This window comes from Rhipicephalus microplus, chromosome 5 (genome assembly GCF_043290135.1).
Source record: "Rhipicephalus microplus isolate Deutch F79 chromosome 5, USDA_Rmic, whole genome shotgun sequence".
In the NCBI taxonomy this organism is placed as follows: Eukaryota; Metazoa; Arthropoda; class Arachnida; order Ixodida; family Ixodidae; genus Rhipicephalus; species Rhipicephalus microplus.
Window position 1 is genome coordinate 165,379,005 of NC_134704.1, and position 19,506 is coordinate 165,398,510.

A 19,506-nucleotide genomic window follows, 5' to 3' on the forward strand; every position below is an offset into this window, starting at 1 on the left:
GTCCATGCTTTTGCACATGCTTGCAGGCCGTGGAAGCGTACCGTCAGAAAAGCATCGGTTACCTGAGCCACCTGGTGGTGACGCTGCTCGGGGCGTGCGAAAGATTTCCCGAGCCGCTCATGGACGAGCACTGTGAGTGTAGTTTTCTACAATGAAGCTGCATACGGCTAAGATGAGGGCAGTGTGCAGGAAGCCTTGCTTCCTTAGGCTCGCCGAGATAGCGGTGGTCATCCTAGAAGGATACACGCTGAAGTTAAAGAACCTTAGCTGCTACTACCACGCCGGGCGTGCGAATAGTTCACAATTAATAACATAATAATAAAGTAACTTTTTCCGCTAGGGCGAAGCTATGAATGTGATAGCCCCAACTTGTAACGTAAAGCTGAGAATAGCAAGCAGATTGAAACGCACTGCGCGCTGATCATTTACAAATAACGCATAAAAATAACACATACTAGACGAGAGCCAACTAACAGCGTTTAAAGCTCGACACTTAACGCGCCGTTTAAACACAAACGAGGCATGAAACGTGATCACCGGTACATTATGAGTGTGAACTAACAATTACGCCAGCTTTTACTTCACTGTCTTTAAAAAGTGCGCTCTTTTCGCAAGCGGGCCTGTCCAGCGAGCGAAGTGATCTTTGTGCGCCCGGCAATTAAACGCAATTGTTCCAGTCAAAGCCGAAAGCGTGTGATTCTCCCTCACCGCAGGATAAGTGCGCAAATAAGGCCCCTCTATCTCGGTGCATCGCGGTGAGCACGGAGAAAGGAAAGGTAGGGGAGGGAATGTCCAGCCGGCCAACGTTTCTAGACTTGGTAAGTTGCGAAACTCCCCACGTTTCACTACTCATCACACGGCGCAGGAACAGCTTCCGGTTTGGTGGCACTGGCAGCGCAACAAGCTTCCGCTAGCCGACGAAAACGCGTAGTCGTCGTGGCAAGACGCCGTGGCGGCCGTTCTGAAAGAGCTTTTCCAACAGTATATTATTGTAATTTGTTGATGCTGCCGCAGAAACTTAATACTGCGTAATACTTAGCGGTGTAGGGCAAATACAGTATAATTATGGTTTCCTGAACTGCCCACAACGAACAACGCTTGATATATATAACATACGAGTCTGTCGGTTAGTTGCTAGTTGTTGTACGTTTGCAATAGATTTTTAGACGCAAAAAACCCAATTACAATGTCTCGTATTCTCTTTTGTGGCTGTGTTTTTCGGGCTTGAAAATAAATTACAACTATGTGGCACAATCTCGTGGCTTTTGTCTGGTTATGTAGTCAGCTTTTTGTTTTCATGTCCGTCACATTCTTTAGCAACTTAGACCGTCGAAAAACAACGCGTGTGGCCATTTTCTTCAGCATGTCTTCCCTCTGCTTCTTCTGGAGTTCCTCTAATGAAACCCGTTAACACAGCTGCAGCCAAAGCTTCGAGCCGAGAACGCACATTGGGGTATCGGTGAGCACTTCGTAGTCATTACTCACGAGTCTGCCTGCTGACGCATTGGGACAACATGAACACAGTTGCAGCTTTTCTATGTCCTCCAGAAGTTCGGCCCATTGGGTGATGGTATCTGCATTGCCAGGCGACTTGGCTAAGAGATGGTGACGGCTGCTAATGGTGACTGTCATGTATTCTGCGACGACAACGTATTTATCCACAAATAGCGCTTTTTTTTTCTTTGAGCCCTACAAACACCACAAGACAAGACGTCTTGAGGTGTTTCTCACCATTTTTAACATCTTTCCGCTAGCATGCAAACAAGCGTTGTCTATGTCTTGAAGCGAAATGACGCCACTAGTTCACGGCATGTCGGGACTTCTTTCGCTGTCTTCTAGCACAGTGCTCGGAGATAGTCTTTTTTTTGCCTATTATATTCTGGAAAATACCACACTCCTATCGGGCAGCTTTCGCTTCTTTGTCGCGGGCCCCGCGACAAATGTAAGAGGGCGAATTCGGGAATATTCGTGGAACGCATCTTTCGACGTGGCTCACTTTCCTCTTGCGATTTGTACCTTCTTACCATATGACGTGAGTGAAAGTCTTTAGGATGTCCTTCTAATGAAAGGGCATATCACACACACGTGAGGTGCTGGACAGTTTCTTATTCGCACGACGAATAACGTGGTGCCATACCTCTCGCTGCTCAGGTACAGGTGGGCACAAAATAAATGTCGTGGTGTCTCTCATTTCCTGTAGCTACTCTACAGGCGAGAACGCAACATCTGGGCATGATGAATGACGCAACACATACAAAGCAGAACAGGGTGCGCTGAAGTACAAAACTGTTCACGCAGAAAGAAGCCTCCACAGATATCAACGCACTGCAACATGCACAGGCGATGGAGGTTACGGGATTGACACGAGTAAGCTAGGTGTTCTGTGAGCGAGCATGCAGTGAGTGAATCTGGATGCGACAGCGCCACATTTGTCGCTGGCAGCGGCGGCGCCGCGCAACATCGCTCAGTTTTGCAACTTACCTAGTCTAGAAACGTTGCAGCCGGCGCGTTGCACGAAAAGTGTGGAGGAAATAATATCATAGCAGCCATATTCACCGGGCACAATGGCGGCGTTGCTACGATTACGTGTTGCTCAGTAGAGCCGGTCTAGCAGTGAGCGGCCGCGGCTGGCGGTGGCATGTGTGCCTCCCCAGGTCTCGTGCTGAGCCGTGACGGACAATATCCATGCTCTGCGCCGCGTTATTGGTTACGTAGTGTTCTCTTGGCAGTTACTGTATTCTTAGCAACGTTTACAAATCCTTTTGTCCATCAAGGGGCTTCAACAGTGCGTAAGACGAGTGCATATCAATGTGTCGTGCGACGGGTGCCGCGGATGAAGCAATTAGTGTTTAGCGGAATTGCATTGGGCACCATGACGAAGCGGAACGACGACGAACGCCTTGCAGGTCAGCGACGGTTGGGCAGTGCTCCTGCTTGTGACAATGAACGACACAGCTGAGCCCAGCAAGACACAATGAGAACCATGTGCACATACGTACTTTCGTGTTGTGTGTGTACAATAACAACTTGCATGTGCGTATTAACGCACCTTTTCTGTTCCACTTCGTATACTCTCCCCCAGCATTGCATGTAATCTGAGCGTAACAGCAACCGCGTTCAGGTGTCACTTGCACCGTGCTCAGTCACGACGGTCGCAGAATGCTGACGTCGGCGAGTTTCACGCGGAACACGGACACAGTGGCTGGACGCTGCGTCGGCCGCGTGGCGGAATGCAACCGTAGAAGGCGCACGACCACTCGTGTTGTCTGTGCAGTTGCCGAATTAATTACGCGAAAACACTCGCCGTTGTGAGTGCATCAAGCACGCGTTCTCTTGCACTTGCTTCGTTGTCGTTGAGCTGTTACTCCCTGGTAATACTCGGACGAAATGATTTTGCCGAAGGTGTCGCACTGGCCCAGCGTGGTGAGCTCCGTTCCATTCGTTTCGGATCGTCACGACACGCGCGCTGCGCAGATTATGTGCTTTCCGAGCCGGAGAGAGAGTCGTGCCTTCTACTCACATTCGGATGTAAACAAGAGAGTACAAGTTGCCCAGTCAATGTGGCCGACTTGCGGCTTCATCGCGGCTTCACAACGAGTGACGTCAGGGCCTCTCCTACCTTTTCTTCCTCCGTGGCGGTGAGCTGTGCGCCAAACTTTACTCTGAGCTAAAGTCCCTCTATCTACGACCTTACTCTGAGCGCGCTCGTTGCGCCACCTTGCTGGTAAGGCTGGAAACACGCTATTTCTCCTACGGGCTCCAAGATTGCGGGCGCATGATTGGTTTCTCCCTGGCCATCCCAATCGTACGGAGAGCACATGTTTCTAGAGGTGGGCGTGGCCCGCTGTTTTTTCGCATGGCGGAGCTCTTTCTTTCGGTCGAAAAGACTGCCCCGCTGTTGGTAAAATTTTTACGTGGCAAGGAAAAAATGGTTTCGCGCTTTTATATAACTTTGTGCTCATTTAAAAATGTTGAGCCAAGGTGTACGAGACGCGAAGTCAATGCTTGGGCGTATATATTCTCCAATTGACTTGTTTTGCTGTAGACTTGCGCCACCCATATTAGAGCGCTTATAGTTGTGATACCTCCGCAAGAGATCCTGATGTGCTGGAAAGTTACAGTACTTCGAAGTTTGGAGGTTGTATAGTAGAGAGGGCACTGACAAAAAAAAAAACTGACAGCGTAATCAACAAGTGAATTCAGAAGAGTACTACGCTTTATTCCCATGGGTTACACTCGATGAAAGGGGTTGACTTTTCTTTCCTTGAATCAGCGCTGCTCTTCATTATAACGCTATTTAAAGAATCTTCCTACCGAGCCGCAGAAGCAGGATACAGGGAGGAGGGTGCAGTGGCTGTCATGCGTCTAGACTATGTCAAGACTTAACGTCACCAGTTCTGCGACGACCACTGGCTGGTTACGGGCATGTTTTAGTCATCTATGGCCCTGTGAATTTTAGGGTGTTCAATGAACACGTTGGACAATGTAAAAACGAACATCAAAATGCTTTGCTTGTAGTCTACTTCAGCGAATACTTAGTTGTCATTAGAAAGACGCTATTTTGCTACTTGTTTGACCCTTGGATTTGTATGCAGTCGAGAGTACTGATATTGCTATTGTGTGACCAAAACATAATCATAGTTCAGATGACAAAAAAGAGACGATCACAACTCAGGCACCTTCAGGGTTAAAACGTGGGGTGTAAATGTAGGTTGGCTAATCGAAGCCTTCTACAATATTCTGGCAAAATTACTTTTCACGTACCTTACTTCAATGACAGGAACTGGACACTCAGTCACCTAGAGCGTAACTGCGCTTCGGTTGACCACCTCCTAAATATTCGTGTGTGATATAACAGTAAAATTATGAGACAGGATTCCAGAACAATATAATCAACTTTGATAATTAGCCCAGTTTTTCCTATAGAAGTTTCCAGATAGGAGGAATGCTAGAATGCCTCTATATTTCTTAAACCGAGGTGTTTAGCAGCAAGCCGGAATGGACCGTAATGAAAAAAAGTAATACTGCCACAGACGAATTAATACCTCCTTACAAGTACTTATCAGGAAAATCCTGCAGTTTCCGTGCTTTTCTTCGTAAATGGGACCTAAATAAATGCAGTAGCGAAAAAAAAAATACCTTCCTTCAGTTCAACCAGAAGATTCTGGCGGTGATTCTTGCTCGTAAGCGAAAAAAAAAAAAATGCGCCCACTGGAATCTTATGCGTTTTGCTGTCTGCCATGGTGTCCGCCGAAAAATACTTTTCTTCGGTTCATCCCGAAGATTCTGGTGATGATTCTTGCTCGTACGTGGGAAAAAAAAAGAAGAAAAAAAAACACGTGCACGCTGGAATCCCATGCACTGTGCTGTCAGCCGCGGTGTTCGCCGTTGCCAGAATCCGCGCCCTCTCGCGGTATCCAGGCGCGCAAGGCGATACTGGTCTATTTTGCTGGGGAGCGCGGTGATTGGAACAGCCGGAGAGAAACGCGCGCGCGCCCGCTATCTCGGAGGCCATGTTTCTCTCGTGGTAGCTTGCCGTTTCAACGTTGAAGGAGGTAGTTCGTGACTCAGCGGCTAACGCCACGCGCTCAAGAATGAAAGGTCGGGTGTTCGATTCAGCACCCCGAAGTCTTTTTCTGGATCATTTTTGTTGCTTGCGTATTCATATATATAGATCACGTACATATACAGTGCATGACGCCGACGCCGGTGGCAACATCCAGCCGAGACACTTCATATAATTGCTATCGTATTAAAAAGGTCCGAGTCCCTAGAGCCCTCATGTCTTAATACAAAAAAAGATACGTAGTCCATAAAGCAAGTCTTACCAGCAATGCATCTGTGTGAAAAAAGAAGCCGACTTCAAACCTTTTGGACACGGATCAAGATTGATGACGCCTAAATAGATTAAACATACATAATTTCATGCGGAAGTTGTGTACACCTATACTCAAACAAAGTATTAGCTAATAATAAACTACAGAAAATTTTATAGCATTTTGTAAAAGAAAAATTTTCTACTCCTTCGACAGTCAATCATGCTGTAGCTATTCCGTTCAAGAACAAAATCAACAACCGATTGAAATTAGATACGATATATCGGTACATTCAAATTAGATCGGTATCTAATTGCTGCAAGCGTTCGAAAATTGTAGAAAAAAACTGAGTCCCGCCAAAGCACTGTACGTCCACCGTCTCTTTATACATTGTATGGCATTCAGCAAAGCGGTTGTGTCTAGCAAAGTATCTCAACGAAAAGTGAATCAAACTAACTTTAGGCAAGAACAATAATCAGTTTACAATCAGTTCAGTGTTTTTGGTCACCTTTGCCAATACTACCCTGAAGTGGCAGAAGTAAGTTGGGTCTTCAAATGAGGACACCGAATCGCAAAAGGTTTATTTGACCGGTATAAGCTTTATTATAGCATGCAAGTACTCATTGGCGGCATGGTGCCTTATGCGTACTTAGAAGCACAAAGATGCAAGGGTAAAAAGACGCGTTGACAAGAGAGGGCTTGACAGTTGAATACCAGTATGCTAAATCACAAGGTTTATAAATTGATTAGTAAGAGGTGAATGAACATTAAAGAGTAATGTGTGAGATCATTCTAGACCTCATGCAACGTGCCTTGTTATTAGTACATTTTCTTACTTCGAAGTTTGGAAGCTGGCTCCCATAACGTCGTTCCCCACATCCTGTGGTGCAGAGAACCCTACTGATGAAGCGAGCAATCACCTACGCTGAAGTACAGTGACATAACTGAAACCGGCAGGGTTTGGGTGCAGCGTCCCGTACAAAAAGGCTTAAAGAGATGAACTACAAAAACTTTTCTGTCCTCTATCTCTCCTAACGTTTTTGTGCTTGGCGCTGCATGCCCAGGCCCTACAATGAAATACCAGCTAATCTGAATTGACATTCTTGAAACCAGGAGATCGTGAGTAGCGCATTCTGTTTCTACTCTGCAGCAGCTATGGGAAGGACCGCGCATATACATGAAGAAGTGTAAAAAAAAAGACGTAACGCTAAAAGCCATCATTAGGTATAATTTGAGTATAATCGCTTAATGTGCGCCTCAATGGCACTGTGGTAGCCCATGTGTCTCTGCACACTCTGTGCATTGTTTTGAACTTTGATGGACATGCTCACAACCTGTTCTTTCATATCAAAGTGGTATCCGCCATGTTACTTAATGTGGTATGCTACGCAGCTTCGTTGGGCATCTAACTGAACAGACTCACATTTGTTCCTAAATCTGTCGGCATAGTTTTCTTTCAGGCAGTGCGGGCAAAAAATCTTAAAGTAGCTGCTACCAGTAGAATGGTTGAAACAGCATTGGAGCGAATGTAACCGCATGTATTTTCCTAAACTTCTTCCTTTGGTTTGTAAAGCTCGTCATTTTAGGATTGAAAGTTTGTTCTTTCTGCAGTTCACGCTGCTTTATCAATTTAGGCACAATCGGACGATACACTCCTCAAAAGGGGCGTAGGAATTTCGGCGTTTAGAATCGATTAAAAAATTTTGCCAATGAAGACAGAAGCAGCTTGTTAGTATTCAGGGAAACTAAAGCAGAATAATGACTGACGACCAAATCAAGAAGTCAGCAAAATTCACTTGCTCATTGTGATCACAATTTTAAGCTTAACGGCAACATCTTTACAGTAACCCTTGGCTAACATTTGCGGGAAGCTTAGTAAAGTTCAGTACTTCTTGAAAGTTCTTGTGGCAATGTGTCACAGTTCATCGTTTATTCTGTGCGCAGATATCCTGCGCATTACCTCTAAACCGAAGAAAAACGTACTGCTCGCCAACTCACCATGGGGTCTCCTTCGAGGCCTGGAAACCTTTTCTCAGCTTGTATACGGCCTTTCCAGTGACCTTGTAAGTGTACTGCTGCTTGGTTTATTGGCTCGTGAGGAAGCTGTGGAGTCGGGGCGATGTACACTCCCACTATATACCTGTGGTTTGCCGTATGCTTTTATATATAGTACGAGACAAGAAGCTGACGTCACAAGGTGACTTGTGTTAAAAATACAGATATACTTAAAATAATAGAAGCGGAGTAGAGGTACTTCCCGATAAGAGAAACAGCAGAAGCAGTTGCGAACATTTGTTAAGTGAAAATTATAACAGGGCGGTTTGCAGGTGTGGGGTTCTCATAGACCTTGGTTAAACATAGGATTTCATGTAGTTAAAATTCTACAAATATATTTTTTCTCTTACCTTCGGTAATGCCTATCACAAATAAACATATTTAAGCGGATGTCAGCAGGTAATTACTTAGCTAAAAGCTTGTCGAGGATTTCAGTCACAGCAGAAAATTTTTAGGCTTAGCGGTAACGATAATATTTCCATTCCTGTCTTCAAGATATCTGAAACCAATGCTGACGATGATATTGACCAAGTGAAATTTATAGTAATTTTCCTTTTCACAGTTCACAACGAAACTCTCGCGAACTGTTAACGTCACCTGCCAGACTGACAAACATTCAGCGCCTGCATGAGGTTTTATTTGGCATGAAGGGGTTGCATAAGCTATTACATAATACACAGCTGTCTACTGCATGCGGACCGGATGGTGTTCCGGCAGCTAATTTTCAAAATTGTGTTGGGAAATTGTTTTTACTCTTTCTGTTCACTTATAAATGATTATATGCAACTTCAATGAAGCATGATTGGAAGCTGGCACATGTTGCATCAATTGACAATTGTGGGTCGGAAAATGCACTGTAAATGTAGAGGCCAGTGTGTTTGACTAGTATAACATATCAACTAACTGAGAACGTAACTTACACTTCGATCATGTCATATTTAGCAAAAAAACAAAACAACCTTTTGCGCTCTTATCAGCGTGGTTTTCGACAAGGGCATTCATGCTTTGCCCAAACGGTCAGATTTTTTCACGTTTAGGCTTCAGCAACATATAAAACGCCAATAAGAGATTGCATATTCCTGGATTTCAGAATAGCTTTTGTGGCGCAAAATTTCAGTGGCGCACAATCTTGTAATTTCAGAACTTCGATTGTAGAAGCTGGACGATAGTATGGGTTGCCGAATATCTCCGTTCAAGGTGGCAGTCTGTGCTGCTCAATGGTTTCTCTTTTGCATACGCTCCAGTAATTTTATGTGTTCCGCAGAGATAAGTTCTCGGTCCGCTTCCGTTTCTTTTTTTGTTGTAACGACATCCCAAAAGACATCAAATGTTTATTTAGAGCGTTGGCGGATGGCTGTGCAATCATAGAGTTAGACATAAAGTGGCATTACCTTACTTCAGGCTGATGTGGACGTAATATTATCAAGTAGCGATAAAGAGTAAATGTCCTTATATATACAGAAATTCGCTCACGCCTTCTTTTCAAGAAAACGTGGATTTTGGTCCTACACATATATAATGAATAGGATCACCTAAAAATGCGGAAAATTATCAATATCTTGGTAATCTTATATCTTCTGATTGAGGGTGAAATAGGCACATTTCGCACTATAAGAATAAGGCAATAAGTCCGCTGAGTTTTATTCACCGTAATTGAGGTCAGTAACCAGAAAAATTAAAATAGCAGCTGTATTTTACGTACGTTCTCAGTGTACTGCATTACGGGTCTGTATGATAGAATCGAACGCAGCTGTTCTCGCGAAGAAGTTTGAAAAGGTGCGAAGTAGGATAGTAAGGTTTGTTCTACAACCATAGTAGAACCCTATGTATGATGGAAAGCAGACGTAACTTATCATGGCAGGCTTTGAAAATTAGGCGGGAAAACCTAAGACTAAAATGTTTTTACGGTGTTTATCATTATAAAACTGCCATTGAGCATGAAACACGTACCTAGTTGCACACATATGTGTTGTTGAGTCGTGACCACGCACCGAAATTTCGTAAATTTCTTTTGAAAGGTGAAGTGTTCAGGCATTTTTTTCACTTGCCATTGGAGAGTGAAATGGTCTATCGCCTGATATTGTGAGCCCTTTGAACAATTAGGTGTTTTACTACACTTTGTGCGTGCAATTACCTAGTTCCCTTTTTACCGTAACCTATCCTTCTGCCGTAATGCTCTTTGGGTGACGCAGGTATGTAATCAATGAATATAAATAAATAAATAAATAAATAAATAGGCATATTTATGAATGATTCTATTTTCAGGTGGGAAAGCAATTGTTTCAGCAGCACAGCACTCGATAAAGCTTTTCTTTAAAGAGCGTGTAGTACATTGAGAAAACGTTTTCTCTACAGTCTCGTGGTCTAGATTGAATGAAAGCGCTATTTCACCAGAAATCTCATTAATACTTTAGAGAGTAGAGTATGTTCAATTGAGGCACAAAGTTGGGAGAGTTTTTTTATGCACGCTATGGGAAAGAAGCAAACAATGACAATCAAGGTGAACGACTTGAAGATAACTTCTTAAGTTGACTTGAATGATTTGCTTTTTGTTTACACTCATCTGCAGTTCGCTGTCAATAGCACCTACATACGGGACTACCCGCGTTTCCCTCACCGTGGCCTTCGGATCGACACTTCGCATCATTTCCTCTCCCTGAGAGCCATCAAGAAAACGCTGGTGGGTGCTGTGATAATCTGGGGCTGTGATATAAATAGAACGAACGACAAGGTTGTGTGAATTAGGGAGTTTTCGAATAAGGGCCCCAAATGTGGGGGGCCCCAAAGCGCTTTGCGTATGAACGCTTTGGGTCAAGCAGAAGAGATGAGTTTTCGAATAGGGTCTGTGGCGCTTGGGACACTACCCCTATTTCGTGTCACTTTAGTTTTGGCCAAGAGCTGTCACTTCAGCGGTTTCCGTCACGTTTGTCTGACCCAAAGCTTTTGGGGCAGGTTTGGGGCTCCCACTAAATTAAAAAAATAACGTCGCCAACCAAAACCTAAACGCGATTTGGGCCTTGCGCAGTGACCTTGACACTCAATCTTTGGGACCCGAAACATTTGGGGCCCCTATTTGAAAGCTCCCTCTTAACAATGCACGACGCTAGGGTGCACAAACCTGCTTCTTGCTTTTAATGAAAGAAAGAAAGAAAGAAGGAAAGAAAGCAATAAAAGGCTATGTAGGACACAGAAACGATAGTCCTTATGTGTGAAATTCGAAAACATAACAAAAAATGCTCACAAAAACATTTAAACAGCTACAGCTATCGACTATACGTGAAAACTTGTATCTCCAGAGGGACACTGAAGATAAACAATGAATTAAATTACTTGGGTAACTCACGTTCTAAAATTCTGATGACGTCAATTTCGCTATCATGCATTCATTGATACCGGATAAATGAAGGCTAAAGGAGCACTTTTCAATATCGCACTAAAATTTCCACGCGCGACGTCGCATTCGTTAAAGTACTGTTATGCCGACATCGGCTGAACAAAATTTTCAGAAACAAGATAGGTATTTCCAGTCTCTGGCACCACCGGAGGGCGTCCTATTATACGCAGCGTCTGAACGAAATTGCCAAAAACAAGACATTTTAAGTCTCTGGCACCATCGGAGCATGCCCTAATATACGCGGTCGAAAGTTGTAATGACACGGTAATTGGCGCTAGAAGTTCAAGGTGGCGTCACCGCCATCATTTTCTTATTGAGTGTTCTATCGTTTGACAAGCGTGTTCTCTCGGCAAGCGTGGTGATTTTTGCATTGCGAAAGAGTAATTTACTCTGATGGGTGACATAATTTTTCTGTTTAGTGTCATTCTTAATTTCTCTGTTCAAACTGACGCAGGACGCCATGGTGATGAACAAGATGAACGTGCTGCAGTGGAAAATGGTTGGAAACGACTCGTTTCCGCTGAGGATGACCAGCCTGCTCGAGCTGAGCTCCAAGGTGAGCACAGAGATGTGTGAATACACTGCACTTCAGTAAAAAGCAAGAAGCAGAGTGTACTGCAGGCACGTTCGCTTCAGGTATGAAACTGTATAGTATTCTGAAGCTGCTGCATGGTATCACTGCCTATGAGCCAAAAAGAAAATGAAAATAATGAATTTCACGTGTTATTTGGCAATTAGCGTTTCTGAGAACACATAGTCTGGCTCTTTGTCTCCTTATCATTGCCGTTTATTACCATGTATAAATTTGTCCTTTGCTTAAATGAGCAGAGAAAGTAAATTTTGCTCAATACAAGACAGAAACATTGTTGCTTTATGATGTGTAACGCCAAAAATTTTCGAAAGATGCCGTGAATGAAAGAATAAAACGTAGAGGGCTTGTTACTGTTTATTTGACACAACCTAGTGAGCACTAGTAGATTATTAATGCAATGAAGACGTACGGTTAATTAAGTTTACTTTTTCAGGTGTATTGTTATAATTTCAATATACAGGCGGATTTAGTAACGTGAACACAAAGACAACCTCCCACCTTCAAGGACTGAATTTATGACCTTTGAATTACTGACCCAATGTCAACTTAGCTACGGCCAGCTGCTAAAGAAGATAATGTTCTACACTCGCCGTCATGTGTACGAGCAGTAAAGACTAATACTTCTGCGTTCGCGTGCACGTAAATAGACCTCACAATGTGGATGAGCATGCGACCGCCACTGTGGCTGAACTGCTAAGGGACTACTAGGGAACTGCTAAGGGCAATTGAGCTGTATTTTCGATTTTCATCTACTTGAGTTTCTTCACTTCTACATCAAAATTACTATGAAGGACTTTTCAAATAGTGCAATATACGTCCTAACCGAAAAGACTATCGACATCATCGGACGTTGAATTCTTTATTATTAAACAGATTCAAGAGCAAAGACCATTAGATTGATTTCGAAAATTGCATTATTCTTGGCCTAACATATCTCAGGGTGTTTTGATTTCTGTGCACTCCACAGTCTGACAAAGTTGATATATGTCAATTGGAATACGAGCTAACAAGAGTGTCATCCGCAGAATTTTCCATTACATTGCTCGTTATCTAATTTCTCTTGTTGTCTTATCTCAAAATACAACACCTATATTGTTGCGTTGCATCATTCGCGTTGTGGCTAACTGCTCGAGTATATTTTTTTTCATTCGATACTGCTGCGTCATATGTTAATAATACTCAGAACGCAATGGTTTCCGATTCGTTATAGCAATAAACTGCCATTTATCAAGAAATAATTAGAGGAAATTAAAGAATATGTAGCTATAATAAAACTTAGGGTGTTGCACTTCTGTGTGCCTTACCATTACCAGTCCTTCAGTACGGCGTTCCCCTACGACACGGTGTACAGAGAGACTGGCCATGAATTTTGGGAACCCGAGGTGTTCTTTAACGTTGTGGTAATCGACAAGACCCTCTGCTTTGGTGTTTGTCAGTAAATCTCTCTGGAGTCTTTATGGGAGCTCAGCGCGGTGCCATACCCAACATGGCGTGTGTTCGAACAGTCCGAGAACAAACGTCTGCTACTCTACTCCTCTTCGTCTTTCAGTTTGTGTCGCGTCCGATTTCCTACATCCTACGCCGCAACGATTTCACTAACCTCTAACAGGCAGCCTTCAACTAACCTTTAAAAGGCAGCCTTTAACTAACCTTCAACAGGCAGCTTTTAACAGTCCATTACGTTCTTTCTCAAATTCTCCCCACAACAATTAGCGCTCAGCTACGGTTTTCCCGTTATATGCACGAGCATAGGAAAGCCTTAAAATAATATATCTCAACGGCATCTACGTCAGTTAATCACTAACTGTCTTGAACATTACAACCTTATCGGAATATAAAACTATGCGTGAAAAAAAAAACGGGAAGCCGTCAGAGATGCGTTATTCCTGTGTCACTGGGCAGTTATGCACAGCTCTAATAGACACACGTTTAACGATTGCAATATAAGCTTTCACGGTACAGTATTCTCCCACGAACACAGACAGAACACTGTTGACGTTGTTGACTTCACAGCTGCGACCGGGACACCCTATCTAAGGTGTTGTTGCTGTTGAGACAGCATTGAGTCGAAATTTCGAGCACACACCACGTGTCTTGAGCACTTCCTGACCACACTGGCCCTGTCGAAGTAGCTCAATTATCACGTAGCTCCTCGATATGATCAATACCACGATCATGAAGAATGTTCTAGCAGACGTCATGCGAAATAAGGTGTGTGCATCACTCGTCTGGGTGCCGCAATGTGTGACCTTTCACCTTGCCCGTAGTAGTTGTGATGGCGACAAAAGGTTAGGCACAAACAGTCTCGGTCATCAACTGCCTTTGAAAGCTCGTCCTTAAAGAACTGAAATGATTTATACGAAGAGGCGCAAAACGCAACTGAAGTGCTTGTTGTGTACCTGTTTCGTGAATAACTTCTTCCAACTTGCTATCAGCGGTGATTTCTTCGACACGTCTGTGCTTGTGTTGCTTCGTGGGATTGCCGTAATGTTCAATGACTTTTTTCTTCATTTTGTCGTTATGTTCAATGTTGACATCAAGATTGTCAACCAAGTTGCGCTCCTCTGATGTCCTTGATAGCGCAACTTCATCGCGACCCTGTTGGAAATTGTAAATTACGCTGAAATTTCTCACATCGATGTCTTCTCGCTTCAGGCTCGTTTCTTCAACATATGTACAGTCTCAAGGGCATTAAGCTCCGAAAACCGTTGTAATAAAAAAGGGGGTCCTTCTTCCTGTGCACACGTGTTCGTAAGACGCACATATGACCACCTGCATACTGTCTGCATTGCTCCTCAACGGATGATGGTTCTTGGAGAGTCCACCCCATTTTTGTTCTGATGGCGATTAACGCTCTGTTATCGAAGGCCCACCGGACTGCGCTGTTATTTGGCATTAAATATCACAACTGGTCGAATCTAATTAGAAGACTTACTCCGGGTTAACCGGTTACGCTTGAAAAAACAACTGCATCCAGCAATGGTTGACCTTCTGCAACGATGACTTCGTGAAGTTTATTCGTCTTTGAAGATTGGCTGATGTCGTTAAAGGTGAAAGGAATGGAGACAGCTTCTACCTGCACTTAAGTGCTGTCGTATTGACTCCGAAGTGTAACGCTGACAGCCTTCGCGTGTCAAGTAAGTTGAGGTTGCTCCGTCCAAACGCGCTTGTGACCAAGCCTATCTCCTCAATAGGAGTGAGCTTGAGCTTCCTGTAAACGCCTTCTCGTAGGATTGTTATCAGACCCCCGTTATCCAAAACACCACGTACGTAACATCAATGTCCCGATGTCATCTGCCAAGTGCGAACAGTTTGAAAGAGAACGTCAGACAAGAATGTAGGAGATGGTCCGTTCGTAGGGATATGCATGGTAGCGTCATAGGCACTTTCGATTTTTGCACGAGTACTGTAATTTGCCCCTGTGGCACAGGTTGTAGACGCATGACGACCTTCGCATACCTTGTATTGTACTCTGCGGCGGCATTCTCATGCCAGGTATCCTTTGGCGGTACACTAGTAGCAACGACCATTCTCTCTGAGTGATTCTATGCGACGCTGATGTGGCTATTGCATTCTTCAGTAGTGTGGTCAGTTGCCGCACAGAAAACGCAGGTCATGTTAGAAACACTTGTCCTATTGTGAATCATCTTCACAGCCGGAGGTGACGGAGGCTTGCGAAAGCTCTGAGTGGTATCGCTACGATTGTTCATAAAACCTCGAGTCGATATCAGTGTGCGTCTGTCGCGACACTCAACTTAAATGTGAAGATATTGAAGCAAGTGATCGACTCGTCACTTCTTACTAGGATTGGGTACAGCTGGCCTCCGTTGAGACTAAACCTGAGCCTAGGCTCTCGTTTTTGCATATTCAGCTACGCTATCTGCGGGAAGGACTTTCAGCGGTGCCTCGTTCAGCATGGGAGTGTATGATGTATTGCTCACTCCAAGACCAGCAAGTCTCCTCTGATTGATTTGAACCTCGTTGTACAACTGCCGTAAGGCGACCACATCGCTCGATGACCGAACATACTTCAGGGGGCGGAACCTTTGAAGATGTTTCTGCTCAAATCTCCTCGAACTTCCGAATCACCGTTTCAATATGTCAAGTGCACCGTGGTACGTTAAATCCGCGAATTTACGCCGGGAACGGCTTGAGCAGCGGCTCCGTCACGTAGAGAGACCCAATAGTGAAACAGATCTACATTAGACAAGCTTGTGCTATCATAAATGGAGTGGCGGAATGTGCTCCAAAATGGCTGCCCCAGAGTTTAGCTGCCATTGAATTGCAAGAGATCTAGCTCAAGCAATCTCACACGAAACTCAGGTTGAGGTCATGGCGTGGTTGTTGCCGAGGTCGTTGGCGCGTCCCCATCAGCAAATTCGCCGTCGAAAGGAGGGCGGAAACCTTGAGCCTGTCTGTGTGATGCTCCAGCAGGGCCAACGTGCTGGTAGTAGCGTCTTCATATTCAATGACGCCATTGCAACCGCCTGCCACTTCCTCTTCTGTCAGGAAAGCTTTCAGCTCGGCGTTCAGCACGGCTAACTCATTTTGGGCCGCCTTTCATCGGCTGTAGAGCACATCAAGCGTCGAGAGGTTGAACTGTTTATACGGTATTAGCTGGCTCATCTCACTGATAATTCTCGTACTCTGCGCTCGACGAGAATCTCACTTGTTCTTTGCACGCTCCATGACGGTATGGCAGCAGAAAGACGTCCTAGGTCAGAAGCAACAGCTCGGGGAGATGAAGGCCTGCTTCGCGGTTTTTTGCACCAAAAACGATGTGGGAACATCTGTGTAGAGAATTTTTGACGCTCAGTGCAGTGCTCGCAAAGAAGTGACTTATATATAGGGCCAATTGGGACGAAAATTGGACGCGATAATGACAACACCTGCATTCTTTCAGCAGTTGTAAAAAGATAGAATATAACTAGTTTACCTATAACTCAAAAAGTTTTTATTATCTATATGATCGGAACTAAAATATTGTTCGTGTAATTTATTGCTGTGCCCAAAATGAAATTGTTTTCAATGAGCGCAAGGGCGTTTTGATATGGCGGCTGGCATTTCGCATAGCAGACGACACCATTGTCGTCTGATTATGCGTCGTAGCTATAGACTCCGTTCGCTCAGCAGGCCCCTTGCTCAATTTCTCTCGTTTGCATATAAGTAGGTGCAGTAAACTACATATACAAGCTCACAAGTATCTTGCATACTTACTTTAGTAGGTAGTAATGCCGCATAAAGGCCAAGCGAAATGGCAATGCTGATCACAAAAGCCTGCAGCGATAAATAATTTTATGGTGAGTCAATCGGTCGATGTTTAAATAAAATAAAGGCCACGTAAGTACTGTTTTAGCAAGTTCAACAGTGAACAATATAAATGCATCAGCGTTCATGTGCAAACGCGGTGCGTACTACGCATAGCCCCAGCGCAGATGCCCGGAGCACAGAAGCTGTCCAGCGCTGGTTGATATTCCCATCGAACTGCACAAAACCTTCGCTGGTGTAAGTAAAGGTACACCGCTAACGTCCCTGCACTTGTGTAGATGAAGATGATTTCACAACAACTCGTCGACAGTGTTCGGTAAGCTTTCTGTAATTGGTATCAAAATATCTGCGTGCCTTTCACGAGCAGTGCAGCGCGACTATTTGTTTTCTGGTCCCTGGTGCCACCTAAAGTGCGTCACTTTCCAATTTTCTACACGTTCAAGGTATGCCTGCTTCTGAGTGCCTATAATTAAATGAGAAATGATTTTTATGCTAACCACTTTCAAGTATTACAAAAAAAAATGGTCGAAAAAAATGTTTCGTTCGGTTCCGTTTACCTACGCATGGCAGTACGCTGTCGTCGTTTCTATGGGGGTGGCACATGAAGGCCCGGGAACGAAGCTCGTAACATGCCACTGGCTTGGTGCTGTCCCTAATGATCGAACAGTCCGAGAACAAAGAACAATCTGCTCCATTACTCTTCTTCGTCTTCAAGTCCGTGTCGCACGCGATTTTCCACAGCGGCTTTGCACCCAGCTAGCGTGATGTACCGTTACGCACGGCTCGGCCGCCGGGAGCAGGCGTTAGACGATCACATGGTGGTCATGACTCATGATTAAGACGTCGTGCCTCATCATTCGGTGCAAGCCGTGTTTCCATCTTATCGGCGTTCAGATATCAAGGCGATGCACTGCGCACGCCGCATTGTTACTGCGTTGCGCCTGCCCTCATTGTACCTCAATACAAGTTCACAGATATTTTGCACTTTAGCCGCTCCTAAATGCGGTCGGTCAACTTGGCTTTCTGAGGGAGTCGGTTGAATGCATCAAGATGTGACATAGCGCAAGCCATGAACACGATCATCATGGCAGAGCGCATAATGCAAGTGTAAGGGCTTAATTATCACACCATTCTAGTCGTTAAAGTAAACAGTACGTAAAAGGAATGTTTGTGAGTATGGGTTCAATTATATGTAGGAATCAATTTCTATTATTTTTTGTACCTACTCCTGTAAGAGCCTGTAAAGGCTTACTGTATGCAATAATAATAATAACAACAATAATAATAATAATAATAGTAATAATAATAATATTAATAATAATAATAATAATAATACTTGTACTCAGAGCAATGCTCTGTTTCCTTGAATTACTGACGCAGGGTGCCTTCCGCCTTGGTTCCCACGAGTACCGGGCTGAAGACGTCGCCAACGTGATCGAGTATGCGCGACTGCGGGGCGTGCGAATTGTTCCTGAGGTGCACAGCATGGGTTCGTGTCCTTTCCTGCCATTCTCTTAAGCGCCTCTCTCTGGGAACTTAAAAAATTACTGAATTTTCGGCACTGACGGACGTCTAAGAAGCACGCTACTTTTTATTTTTCTTTCATCAGTTAGAGGCAGTACTAAGCTTAGCTGACGAGCTAAATTTTCTGCCAGGGGATAAGTGAATTTGCCTATTATTACGCTGAAGTCACCATGTACGACTTTTAAAATGATGTGAGAATTCATTGACATGGGATTTGCTTTTCTGTCTCTTTTTTTCAAAAAAGTAAGAAAATAGTATTCGTGCATTCAAACTCGCTGAATGAAGAAAATGTGTGCGGAAAGAAATGCGCATGCCTAAAAATGCAGCACGCGAAATATTTCTAGTTTACAGGACAAGAAGTACTCTACCTGTCATTTGAAAATGGGCATGAATCGCCACATCAGATTTTGATATAATTAAGGTAAATGGTAAGAGAAACATGCAATATCGAAGCAATGGTAAAACTTTGCAACATGCTGGTGTTCCCGCTGCTGGCTCCCGTTACATGCCGAGTTCAAATCATTTTCCATGTCGTCATACGTACCAACTTCCTTTAGCAGAAGTGGCACAATAATTAAGTTGTTTAATATACCTAGCCAGCTATTGAGGCGGAAACTTCAAAACACGTAAGTTGTTTTTGGAAGTGCACCGTTAAATCGTTTATTCTATCTGAAGCGCTTATTTTGAGATTGCTGTAATTGTAGGAATTTTTGGCTGTCTCTGGAGGAACTCCAGGGCGTGGGTTCGAATCCCGGCTGCGGCGGCTGCATTTCCGATGGAGGCGGAAATGTTGTAGGCCCGTGTGCTCAGATTTTGGTGCACGTTAAAGAACCCCAGGTGGTCTAAATTTCCGGAGC

The 19,506-nt window shown here is 44.2% G+C and overlaps 1 protein-coding gene across 1 annotated transcript in view; it reads left to right on the forward strand.

Annotated features, from left to right (window-relative positions):
• The first annotated feature begins 20 nt into the window (after window positions 1–20).
• LOC119173641 (beta-hexosaminidase subunit beta-like) overlaps window positions 21–19,506 on the forward strand; it is a 37,344-nt gene continuing 17,858 nt past the window's right edge. The window contains exons 1-5 of the mRNA XM_037424438.2: window positions 21–132; window positions 7,761–7,879; window positions 10,441–10,551; window positions 11,720–11,821; window positions 18,506–18,614. Of these exons, the coding sequence (XP_037280335.2) occupies window positions 120–132; window positions 7,761–7,879; window positions 10,441–10,551; window positions 11,720–11,821; window positions 18,506–18,614 (454 nt within the window). The 5' untranslated portion in view covers window positions 21–119. The remainder of the gene's footprint in view (window positions 133–7,760; window positions 7,880–10,440; window positions 10,552–11,719; window positions 11,822–18,505; window positions 18,615–19,506) is intronic.